Raw genomic sequence first — 12494 nt, 5'->3', positions numbered from 1 at the left:
ATGCAGTACTGGGGTACTGGAGTGCTAGGGTGATGCAGTACTGGAGTGCTAGTGATGCAGTACTGGAGTGCTAGCGATGCAGTACTGGGGTACTGGAGTGCTAGAGTGATGCAGTACTGGAGTGCTAGCGATGCAGTACTGGGGTACTGGAGTGCTAGAGTGATGCAGTACTGGGGTACTGGAGTGCTAGGGTGCTGCAGTACTGGGATACTGGAGTGCTAGGGTGCTGCAGTACTAGTGATGCAGTACTGGAGTGCTAGTGATGCAGTACTGGAGTGCTAGGGTGCTGCAGTACTAGTGATGCAGTACTGGGGAACTGGAGTGCTAGGGTGCTGCAGTACTGGAGTGCTAGTGATGCAGTACTGGGGTACTGGAGTGCTAGGGTGATGCAGTACTGGAGTGCTAGTGATGCAGTACTGGGGTACTGGAGTGCTAGGGTGCTGCAGTACTGGAGTGCTAGTGATGCAGTACTGGGGTACTGGACTGCTAGGGTGCTGCAGTACTAGTGATGCAGTACTGGGGAACTGGAGTGCTAGGGTGATGCAGTACTGGAGTGCTAGTGATGCAGTACTGGGGTACTGGAGTGCTAGGGTGATGCAGTACTGGAGTGCTAGTGATGCAGTACTGGGGTACTGGAGTGCTAGGGTGATGCAGTACTGGAGTGCTAGTGATGCAGTACTGGGGTACTGGAGTGCTAGGGTGCTGCAGTACTAGTGATGCAGTACTGGGGAACTGGAGTGCTAGGGTGATGCAGTACTGGAGTGCTAGTGATGCAGTACTGGAGTCCTAGTGATGCAGTACTGGAGTGCTAGTGATGCAGTACTGGAGTGCTAGAGTGATGCAGTACTGGGATACTGGAGTGCTAGGGTGCTGCAGTACTACTGATGCAGTACTGGAGTGCTAGGGTGCTGCAGTACTGGGATACTGGAGTGCTAGGGTGCTGCAGTACTACTGATGCAGTACTGGAGTGCTAGTGATGCAGTACTGGAGTGCTAGTGATGCAGTACTGGAGTGCTAGGGTGCTGCAGTACTGGGATACTGGAGTGCTAGGGTGCTGCAGTACTACTGATGCAGTACTGGAGTGCTAGTGATGCAGTACTACTGATGCAGTACTGGAGTGCTAGTGATGCAGTACTGGAGTGCTAGTGATGCAGTACTGGGGTACTGGAGTGCTAGGGTGCTGCAGTACTAGTGATGCAGTACTGGGGTACTGGAGTGCTAGGGTGATGCAGTACTGGAGTGCTAGTGATGCAGTACTGGAGTGCTAGTGATGCAGTACTGGAGTGCTAGTGATGCAGTACTGGGGTACTGGAGTGCTAGGGTGCTGCAGTACTGGAGTGCTAGTGATGCAGTACTGGGGTACTGGAGTGCTAGGGTGCTGCAATACTGGAGTGCTAGTGATGCAGTACTGGGATACTGGAGTGCTAGGGTGCTGCAATACTGGGATACTGGAGTGCTAGTGATGCAGTACTGGGATACTGGAGTGCTAGGGTGATGCAGTACTGGGATACTAGAGTGATGCAGTACTGGGTACTGGAGTGCTAGAGTGATGCAGTACTGGAGTGCTAGGGTGCTGCAGTACTGGAGTGCTAGTGATGCAGTACTGGGGTACTGGAGTGCTAGTGATGCAGTACTGGGGTACTGGAGTGCTAGTGATGCAGTACTGGGGTACTGGAGTGCTAGTGATGCAGTACTGGGGTACTGGAGTGCTAGGGTGCTGCAGTACTGGGATACTGGAGTGCTAGGGTGCTGCAGTACTGGGATACTGATGTGCTAGGGTGCTGCAATACTGGAGTGCTAGTGATGCAGTACTGGGATACTGGAGTGCTAGGGTGCTGCAGTACTGGAGTGCTAGTGATGCAGTACTGGGGTACTGGAGTGCTAGGGTGCTGCAGTACTGGAGTGCTAGTGATGCAGTACTGGGGTACTGGAGTGCTAGGGTGCTGCAGTACTGGGATACTGGAGTGCTAGGGTGCTGTGCATACTGGAGTGCTAGTGATGCAGTACTGGGATACTGGAGTGCTAGGGTGCTGCAGTACTGGAGTGCTAGTGATGCAGTACTGGGGTACTGGAGTGCTAGGGTGCTGCAGTACTGGAGTGCTAGTGATGCAGTACTGGGATACTGGAGTGCTACGGTGCTGCAGTACTGGGATACTGGAGTGCTAGGGTGCTGCAGTACTGGGATACTGGAGTGCTAGGGTGCTGCAGTACTGGGATACTGGAGTGCTAGGGTGCTGCAGTACTAGTGATGCAGTACTGGAGTGCTAGTGATGCAGTACTACTGGCAGGGTACTGGAGTGCTAGTGATGCAGTACTGGAGTGCTAGTGATGCAGTACTGGGGAACTGGAGTGCTAGGGTGCTGCAGTACTAGTGATGCAGTACTGGGGTACTGGAGTGCTAGGGTGATGCAGTACTGGAGTGCTAGTGATGCAGTTCTGGAGTGCTAGTGATGCAGTAATGGGGTACTGGAGTGCTAGGGTGCTGCAGTACTGGAGTGCTAGTGATGTAGTACTGGGGTACTGGAGTGCTAGGGTGCTGCAGTACTGGGATACTGGAGTGCTAGGGTGCTGCACTACTGGGATACTGGAGTGCTAGTGATGCAGTACTGGGATACTGGAGTGCTAGTGATGCAGTACTGGGATACTGGAGTGCTAGGGTGCTGCAGTACTGGAGTGCTAGAGTGATGCAGTACTGGGGTACTGGAGTGATAGTGATGCAGTACTGGGATACTGGAGTGCTAGGGTGCTGCAGTACTGGAGTGCTAGTGATGCAGTACTGGGGTACTGGAGTGCTAGGGTGCTGTAGTACTGGAGTGCTAGTGATGCAGTACTGGGGTACTGGAGTGCTAGGGTGATGCAGTACTGGGGAACTGGAGTGCTAGGGTCTGCAGTACTAGTGATGCAGTACTGGGGTACTGGAGTGCTAGGGAGCTGCAGTACTGGGCTACTGGAGTGCTAGTGATGCAGTACTGGAGTGCTACTGGAGTGCTATGCTGCAGTACTGGGATACTGGAGTGCTAGGGTGCTGCAGTACTGGGATACTGAGTGCTAGGGTGCTGCAGTACTGTGGAGTACTGGGAGGAGTGCTAGGGTGCTGCAGTACTGGAGTGCTAGGGTGATGCAGTACTGGGGTACTGGAGTGCTAGGGTGATGAAGTACTGGAGTGCTAGTGATGCAGTACTGGGGTACTGGAGTGCTAGGGTGCTGCAGTACTGGGATACTGGAGTGCTAGGGTGCTGCAGTACTGGAGTGCTAGTGATGCAGTACTGGGATACTGGAGTGCTAGGGTGCTGCAGGACTGGGGTGCTAGTGAGTGCTAGTGATGCAGTACTGGGGTACTGGAGTGCTAGGGTGCTGCAGTACTGGAGTGCTAGTGATGCAGTACTGGAGTGCTAGTGATGCAGTACTGGGGTACTGGAGTGCTAGGGTGCTGCAGTACTGGAGTGCTAGTGATGCAGTACTGGGGTACTGGAGTGCTAGGGTGCTGCAGTACTGGAGTGCTAGTGATGCAGTACTGGGGTACTGGAGTGCTAGGGTGCTGCAGTACTGGAGTGCTAGTGATGCAGTACTGGGGTACTGGAGTGCTAGTGATGCAGTACTGGGATACTGGAGTGCTAGTGATGCAGTACTGGAGTGCTAGTGATGCAGTACTGGAGTACTGGAGTGCTAGTGATGCAGTACTGGAGTACTGGAGTGCTAGTGATGCAGTACTGGGGTACTGGAGTGCTAGGGTGCTGCAGTACTGGGATACTGGAGTGCTAGTGATGCAGTACTGGGGTACTGGAGTGCTAGGGTGCTGCAGTACTGGGATACTGGAGTGCTAGTGATGCAGTACTGGGGTACTGGAGTGCTAGTGATGCAGTACTGGGGTACTGGAGTGCTAGGGTGCTGCAGTACTGGAGTGCTAGTGATGTAGTACTGGGGTACTGGAGTGCTAGGGTGCTGCAGTACTGGGATACTGGAGTGCTAGGGTGCTGCACTACTGGGATACTGTAGTGCTAGTGATGCAGTACTGGGATACTGGAGTGCTAGAGTGCTGCAGTACTAGTGATGCAGTACTGGGGAACTGGAGTGCTAGGGTGCTGCAGTACTGGAGTGCTAGTGATGCAGTACTGGGATACTGGAGTGCTAGTGATGCAGTACTGGGGTACTGGAGTGCTAGTGATGCAGTACTGGGATACTGGAGTGCTAGTGATGCAGTACTGGGGAACTGGAGTGCTAGGGTGCTGCAGTACTGGAGTGCTAGTGATGCAGTACTGGGGTACTGGAGTGCTAGGGTGCTGTAGTACTGGAGTGCTAGTGATGCAGTACTGGGGTACTGGAGTGCTAGAGTGATGCAGTACTGGGATACTGGAGTGCTAGGGTGCTGCAGTACTAGAGATACAGTACTGGAGTGCTAGTGATGCAATACTGGAGTGCTAGGGTCTGCAGTACTAGTGATGCAGTACTGGGGTACTGGAGTGCTAGGGAGCTGCAGTACTAGTGATGCAGTACTGGGGTACTGGAGTGCTAGTGATGCAGTACTGGGGTACTGGAGTGCTAGGGTGCTGCAGTACTAGTGATGCAGTACTGGGGTACTGGAGTGCTAGGGTGCTGCAGTACTGGGATACTGGAGTGCTAGGGTGCTGCACTACTGGGATACTGGAGTGCTAGTGATGCAGTACTGGGATACTGGAGTGCTAGGGTGCTGCAGTACTAGTGATGCAGTACTGGGGAACTGGAGTGCTAGGGTGCTGCAGTACTGGAGTGCTAGTGATGCAGTACTGGGGTACTGGAGTGTTAGGCTGCTGCCGTACTAGTGATGCAGTACTGGGGTACTGGAGTGCTAGGGTGATGCAGTACTGGAGTGCTAGTGATGCAGTACTGGAGTGCTAGTGATGCAGTACTGGTTTACTGAAGTGCTAGGGTGCTGCAGTACTGGAGTGCTAGTGATGCAGTACTGGGGTACTGGAGTGCTAGGGTGCTGCAATACTGGAGTGCTAGTGATGCAGTACTGGGGTACTGGAGTGCTAGGGTGCTGCAGTACTGGAGTGCTAGTGATGCAGTACTGGGGTACTGGAGTGCTAGGGTGCTGCAGTACTGGGATACTGGAGTGCTAGGGTGCTGCAGTACTGGAGTGCTAGTGATGCAGTACTGGGGTACTGGAGTGCTAGGGTGCTGCAGTACTGGAGTGCTAGTGATGCAGTACTGGAGTGCTAGTGATGCAGTACTGGGGTACTGGAGTGCTAGGGTGCTGCAGTACTGGGATACTGGAGTGCTAGGGTGCTGCAGTACTGGAGTGCTAGTGATGCAGTACTGGGGTACTGGAGTGCTAGGGTGCTGCAGTACTGGAGTGCTAGTGATGCAGTACTGGGGTACTGGAGTGCTAGGGTGCTGCAGTACTGGAGTGCTAGTGATGCAGTACTGGGGTACTGGAGTGCTAGGATACTGCAGTACTGGAGTGCTAGTGATGCAGTACTGGGGTACTGGAGTGCTAGTGATGCAGTACTGGGATACTGGAGTGCTAGGGTGCTGCAGTACTGGAGTGCTAGTGATGCAGTACTGGGATACTGGAGTGCTAGGGTGCTGCAGTACTGGAGTGCTAGTGATGCAGTACTGGGGTACTGGAGTGCTAGTGATGCAGTACTGGGGTACTGGAGTGCTAGGGTGCTGCAGTACTGGGATACTGGAGTGCTAGGGTGCTGCAGTACTGGAGTGCTAGTGATGCCGTACTGGGGTACTGGAGTGCTAGTGATGCAGTACTGGGGTACTGGAGTGCTAGGGTGCTGCAATACTGGGATACTGGAGTGCTAGGGTGCTGCAGTACTGGGATACTGGAGTGCTTGTGATGCAGTACTGGGGTACTGGAGTGCTAGTGATGCAGTACTGGGATACTGGAGTGCTAGGGTGCTGCAGTACTGGGATACTGGTGTGCTTGGGTGCTGCAATACTGGAGTGCTAGTGATGCAGTACTGGGGTACTGGAGTGCTAGGGTGCTGCAGTACTGGAGTGCTATTGATGCAGTACTGGGATACTGGAGTGCTAGGGTGCTGCAGTACTGGAGTGCTAGAGTGATGCAGTACTGGGATACTGGAGTGCTAGTGATGCAGTACTGGGGTACTGGAGTGCTAGTGATGCAGTACTGGGATACTGGAGTGCTAGGGTGCTGCAGTACTGGGATACTGGAGTGCTAGGGTGCTGCAATACTGGAGTGCTAGTGATGCAGTACTGGGATACTGGAGTGCTTGGGTGCTGCAGTACTGGAGTGCTAGTGATGCAGTACTGGGGTACTGGAGTGCTAGGGTGCTACAGTACTGGGACACTGGAGTGCTAGGGTGCTGCAATACTGGAGTGCTAGTGATGCAGTACTGGGATACTGGAGTGCGAGGGTGCTGCAGTACTGGAGTGCTAGTGATGCAGTACTGGGGTACTGGAGTGCTAGGGTGCTGCAGTACTGGAGTGCTAGTGATGCAGTACTGGGGTACTGGAGTGGTAGGGTGCTGCAGTACTGAAGTGCTAGTGATGCAGTACTGGGGTAATGGAGTGCTAGGGTGCTGCAGTACTGGGATACTGGAGTGCTAGGGTGCTGCAGTCCTGGGATACTGGAGTGCTAGGGTGCTGCAGTACTGGAGTGCTAGAGTGATGCAGTACTGGGATACTGGAGTGCTAGGGTGATGCAGTACTGGGATACTGGAGTGCTAGGGTGCTGCAGTACTGGAGTGCTAGGGTGATGCAGTACTGGAGTGCTAGGGTGATGCAGTACTGGGATACTGGAGTGCTAGGGTGATGCAGTACTGGGATACTGGAGTGCTAGGGTGATGCAGTACTGGGATACTGGAGTGCTAGGGTGATGCAGTACTGGGATACTGGAGTGCTAGGGTGATGCAGTACTGGGATACTGGAGTGCTAGGGTGATGCAGTACTGGGATACTGGAGTGCTAGAGTGATGCAGTACTGGGATACTGGAGTGCTAGAGTGATGCAGTACTGGGGTACTGGAGTGCTAGGGTGATGCAGTACTGGGGTACTGGAGTGCTAGGGTGATGCAGTACTGGGATACTGGAGTGCTAGAGTGATGCAGTACTGGGGTACTTGAATGCTAGGGTGATGCAATACTGGGGTACTGGAGGGGTACTGGAGGGCTAGGGTACTGGAGCGCTGAGGTGCTGTTGAATGCCTCGCTTATCTCTCAATCATTAGTTGAAAGAGGTGTTAACTGTGTTATCTCTGTTCACGTGATTACAGAGTTCACAGAGGTTATAAAGTACATAGTACAGAGAGAGAGGTACTGTACATATACAGTGGCGGACCTACATTTTTAGGGCCTGCACGATGCTTTAATAACCTTTCAATTTTTATTTTAACTATTATTTCGTATTGAATTACACTATATTATTATTATTATTATTATTATTATTATTATTTCTTAAAAACCCTTCTCATACACTAGACCCAAAATTTTCAAGCAATGTAGACTAAAGTCTCTTCTGGGGCCCGTCCGGGATAGGGGCCCTGAAGCTTAAGCTTCATTAGTTTTTGTAGTATATCCGCCCCTGCATATGTATAGTAGACTTTTAGTCAACAAACACCCAGGGAGGTATTACTGGACTCGATTATTTGTGGTTGTGAGGGTGGAGTATCGACTCCTGGACCAGCTTCGACTACTCAACTACCACGCATTATTATTGGCCTCGTGGATTCGGTCACTCCTCATCCTAAAACTGTGCTTGGACTCTTGCTTCCGCCACTTGTTTTCATCGTTGTCTCAGACTCCCAAAGTGCACCCACGGACACCACCTGGAGAAATGCCTGACACCTTTCAGCGAGGACTGCCAGGTCGCACTATCAGTTCGACATATCTTAACAGACTGTCCTATCTATCACAGAACATGCAGAATTCACTTCCAACATCAACGGTTTCCTAATGCACACATTCTAACTGACCTCCATGCCAAAACTCCCACCTTTAATGGAAGCTCTTTGACTTTATGATGGACATATTTCACCAACTCTGACTTCGATTTTTGCACCCACACTAAACTCCACCCTTGCACGCCTCTACTCAGAGCTGGATGACCCATGCAACTGTAGTACAAGTTTCAATATAATAATTACAATAACTGTCCAGAGTGAAGTACTGTCTGACGTTCCTGTGGCTCATTTACATCCTTTACTTCCATCTATGCCCCCAGTCCTTTACTCCCAAACAGTCCTTGTCTGCCCTGTCGAGTCTTGTATCTTACACATCATAATCATGTCCTACCTGGTTCTCCTCACTTCCAGTCTTGCATATTCTTTCTTCAAAGGTCATTGTTGTTAGCCCTGAGACTAGTCTCATGATACATATCTGGAGTTTCTCAGGGGGCTGCATGTAGTTGCTACATACTTTATGGAGAATTCTGAATACCGTTCTTCTACTCGGCAGGTTATTTATTACTTGATGTGCGCCTCTGGTGATATGTTTGGAGAACATACATAGAAAAATGACTAAAATTATTTACTGTGTAAGGAATCTCCCGTACGAAGACAGAGCCTTGAATCTCCACTCTCTGGAGAGACGTAGACTGAGGGGAGTTATCATTGAAGTGTATAAGTGGATGATGGGGATAAACAAAGGAGATATTAATAAAGTACTGAGGGTGTCGCACCAGGTAAGAACCAGAAATAATGGATTTAAGTTGGATAAATATAGATTTAGAAAGGACATAAGTAAGTCCTGGTTTTCGAAGAGTTGTGGATGCCTGGAACAATCTCCCAAGTAGTGATCGAGGCTAGGACCGTGGGTAGCTTTAAAAAGAGATTGGACAAATATATGAGTGGGAGGGGCTGGGTTTGATTGGCGTCATTGGGTACGGGAGGATATTATTGGGAAGCATAGGGTAGGGGTCGTTTTGATAAGGACTTGTCTTGTATGGGCCAATAGGTATTCTGCAGTGTTCCTCCATTCTTATGTTCTTGTGCATCCCAAGGCCTTTTCCTTTTGAGATTTATCACCTCTCTCTGCCAGTCTACATTTTGCATCTGGTCTTTTCACTAATTTCCCCATTTTCATAACCTTGAATTTGCTGGGGTTGATGTTGTTCTCCTGTTCTTCACGTTTCTCCTTTGTATGGACTGATGAAGCCACTGTGTGGCGAAACGTTTCCTCAATAAAGATACCCAAGAGTTGCGCATGTGTCTAATTTATCAACCAAGTATACCTGGAGAGTTTCGGGGGGTCAACGCCCCCGTGGCTCGGTCTGAGACCAGGCCTCGTGGTGGATCAGAGTCTGATCAACCAGCCTGGTTGATCAGACCCTGATCCGACCCTGCTGGCCGCACACAAACTGACGTACGAACCACAGCCCGGCTGGTCAGATCCTGACTTTTGGTGCCTGTCCAGTGCCTTCTTGAAGACAGCCAGGGGTCTTTTGATAACCCCCCCTTATGTATGCTGGAAGACAGTTGAACAGTCTTGAGCCCCTGTCACTTACTGTGTTGTCTCTCAGTGTACTTGTGGCGCCCCTGCTTTTCATTGGGGGAATGTTGCATCTCCTCCTGACAGCTCCTGCAGTGTCTAGGTATTCTAACCTTCCCGTCTTCTCCAGCACTTATTCCTTTTATCAGCTTCACGTCGTCAGTACGCAGGGATACTTAGGACTCTGGTCAGGCCTGTCGTGTAGGTGCTGTAGTTCAGGAACAATATGAGCCCCAGTGGGCAACTTAGCGAGTGACGCTCGTCAATCCTGATACCACTTCCCTAAATATCATTCTGTCTACTTCGGACCTAACAAATAACCATTGCTTTTACTTGTGTCACCTGAGCGGCTAGTTCATTGTACAACTGCAACTCATCATGTGAGCGCTAGCGCAAAAATCAGGATCACAGGTCATTGTGACCTGTGTAATCCTGTCTTTTGCACTGCCGCTCACTGGATGACCTGTGGTACACAGTAAACTATCTGCACATGGGTACAAGGTAATATATATATATATATATATATATATATATATATATATATATATATATATATATATATATATATATATATATATATATATATATATATATATATATATATGTGTGTGTGTGTGTGTGTGTGTGTGTGTGTGTGTGTGTGTGTATTCACCTAGTTGTGGTTGCAGGGGTCTAGTCATAGCTCCTGGCCCCGCCTCTTCACTGGTTGCTACTGGGTCACTCTCCCTGAATCATGAGCTTTATCATACCGCTGCTGTGTTTGCGTACTCACCTAATTGTAGTTGCAGGGGTAGAGACTCAGCTCCTGGCCCCGTGTGTGTGTGTGTGTGTGTGTGTGTGTGTGTGTGTGTGTGTGTGTGTGTGTGTGTGTGTGTGTGTGTGTGTGTGTGTGTGTGTGTGTGTTTGCATATGTGCGAGGCGTGAATGCGTGTCTTTCTTCTTTTCCTCTTGAAGACAGCTTTTTGCCTTCTCCAAAGATGAACTGTGAAAGAACAATATACATGCACTCAAAGGATGTTCGATGATACTTAAAATTATCCACTTCTTTACTGTGAAACACAATCACTACACCTACACATACACATACACACACACACACACACACACACATACACACACATCTGAAGTGCACATCAACCAAATAACTGCTGCAGCATATGGGCGCCTAGCTAACCTCAGAACAGCATTCCGACATCTTAATAAGGAATCATTCAGGACCCTGTACACCGTGTACGTTAGGCCCATATTGGAGTATGCGGCACCAGTTTGGAACCCACACCTAGCCAAGCACGTGAAGAAACTAGAGAAAGTGCAAAGGTTTGCAACAAGACTAGTCCCAGAGCTAAGAGGTATGTCCTACGAGGAGAGGTTAAGGGAAATCAACCTGACGACACTGGAGGACAGGAGACAGGGGAGACATGATAACGACATACAAAATACTGAGAGGAATTGACAAGGTGGACAAAGACAGGATGTTCCAGAGATGGGACACAGCAACAAGGGGACACAGTTGGAAGTTGAAGACACAGATGAATCACAGGGATGTTAGGAAGTATTTCTTCAGCCACAGAGTAGTCAAGAAGTGGAATAGTTTGGGAAGCGATATAGTGGAGGCAGGATCCATACTTAGCTTTAAGCAGAGGTATGATAAAGCTCAAGGTTCAGGGAGAGTGACCTAGTAGCGACCAGTGAAGAGGTGGGGCCAGGAGCTTGGACTCGACCCCTGCAACCTCAACTAGGTGAGTACACACACACACACACACACACACACACACACACACACACACACACACACACACACACACGCACACACACGCACACACACGCACGCATAACATAGAATCTATATAGAAAACTTGTTACCTACTGACCCAGATTCACGCACGAAAACATAAATATAGACAAACTCTAGAACGGAGACTGCGGAAATGAGCGTCATCCGTGAGAGATGTCAAGTTAATGTCACACTAGGTGCAGACGGTACATCCCGTCATTCATCGTAGACTATCAGCGTAGATACAAATATAGTGTTATTGGAGGTGGTTGTGAAGTGTTATTCCTGGGTTGATGGTGCTGGCAGTGTCAGTGAGTAACACACACTCTCGCACACTCTTCGTCCTCTCCAAGACTCTCTCTAAGCCTGAAGTACAGCTATGATTTTATTACCCACTTAATTGGAGTGCGAGTGAATTTGGTGTTGAAAGGCAAAGTGCGTAACAGTGATCGTCTAGGAAGCTGTTATATAATATTATACGTGAGTGCATCATTCTGCAACAGAGTGAGTGAAGGATGCATAAGGTTCGATACTATGAGCATCACACCCGCCACTACTACACCGCTCTTTTCCCGTCAGGTAGCAAGTGTCAGTCAGAAACACTCACTGATATTCCAGGTTTATTGCAGCACAACGCTAGAAAAAACTCAGGGATAACTAACCTCTTCTCCATTTTCAACTGCACTGTCTGCCATCCTGCTAACGTCTGCTCCGCACACTAGCAGAAATCACACTGACAGGCTTATGTCTACCCCGTTCGTATAAATGGAGGAGCAAGAGCCGGGAACAGCAATCGATATGTGGCAAGTGTGGCAGTAGGATCCAGAGGTGCGCCGGGAGCCTCTCTGATCCCCCACTCGCGCACACAAGCACCAGAGAGAGCCATTGGATCTCATGAGTCAACAGAAAACTAGAGTTGATCTATGAGAGTTTCAATATCTATACTTTGATCAGCGGTTACTTTGAAGACATGTTACCATCTCAGGAAGTTAGAGCGCCGTAGCTCTTTATGTCTCAGTCTCATGGCTGGAAATTATTATATAAACTATCGAATGAACGTAGGATCACCCAGAGAACTGACCTGTACTCTAATATTGCTTTAATCAAGAAAATAGTAACAGAAAACAAACATTCAGTGTAAATAAGGGTACACTGAGAGATACACACGTGTCAGTATAAGTTACATTCAGCCTGTCAGAATTTACTTACTCATTTCCTGTTTATATAACCTAACTTCAACTCTCTTTTTACACCATTTCATGCATGTTCATATATACAAATACCT

The 12494-nt window shown here is 49.5% G+C and overlaps 1 protein-coding gene across 3 annotated transcripts in view; it reads right to left on the bottom strand.

The window, feature by feature from the left end:
- Positions 1-11998, bottom strand: part of LOC128693539 (tetratricopeptide repeat protein 39B-like) — a 273976-nt gene extending 261978 nt beyond the window's left edge. For 2 of the 3 annotated variants that reach the window (XM_070079906.1, XM_070079910.1), the window contains exon 1: positions 11872-11998. In XM_070079906.1, coding sequence (XP_069936007.1) covers positions 11872-11904 — 33 coding nt within the window. In that variant the 5' untranslated portion in view covers positions 11905-11998. The remainder of the gene's footprint in view (positions 1-11871) is intronic. The other variant, XM_070079925.1, reaches the window with a different exon arrangement.
- Between the last annotated feature and the right edge of the window lie 496 nt (positions 11999-12494).

The sequence above is a fragment of the Cherax quadricarinatus genome, chromosome 6 (assembly GCF_038502225.1).
Source record: "Cherax quadricarinatus isolate ZL_2023a chromosome 6, ASM3850222v1, whole genome shotgun sequence".
NCBI classification, from domain to species: Eukaryota; Metazoa; Arthropoda; class Malacostraca; order Decapoda; family Parastacidae; genus Cherax; species Cherax quadricarinatus.
The sequence above is the reverse complement of the archived record's forward strand: the minus strand, read 5'-3'. Positions and strand labels throughout refer to the sequence as shown.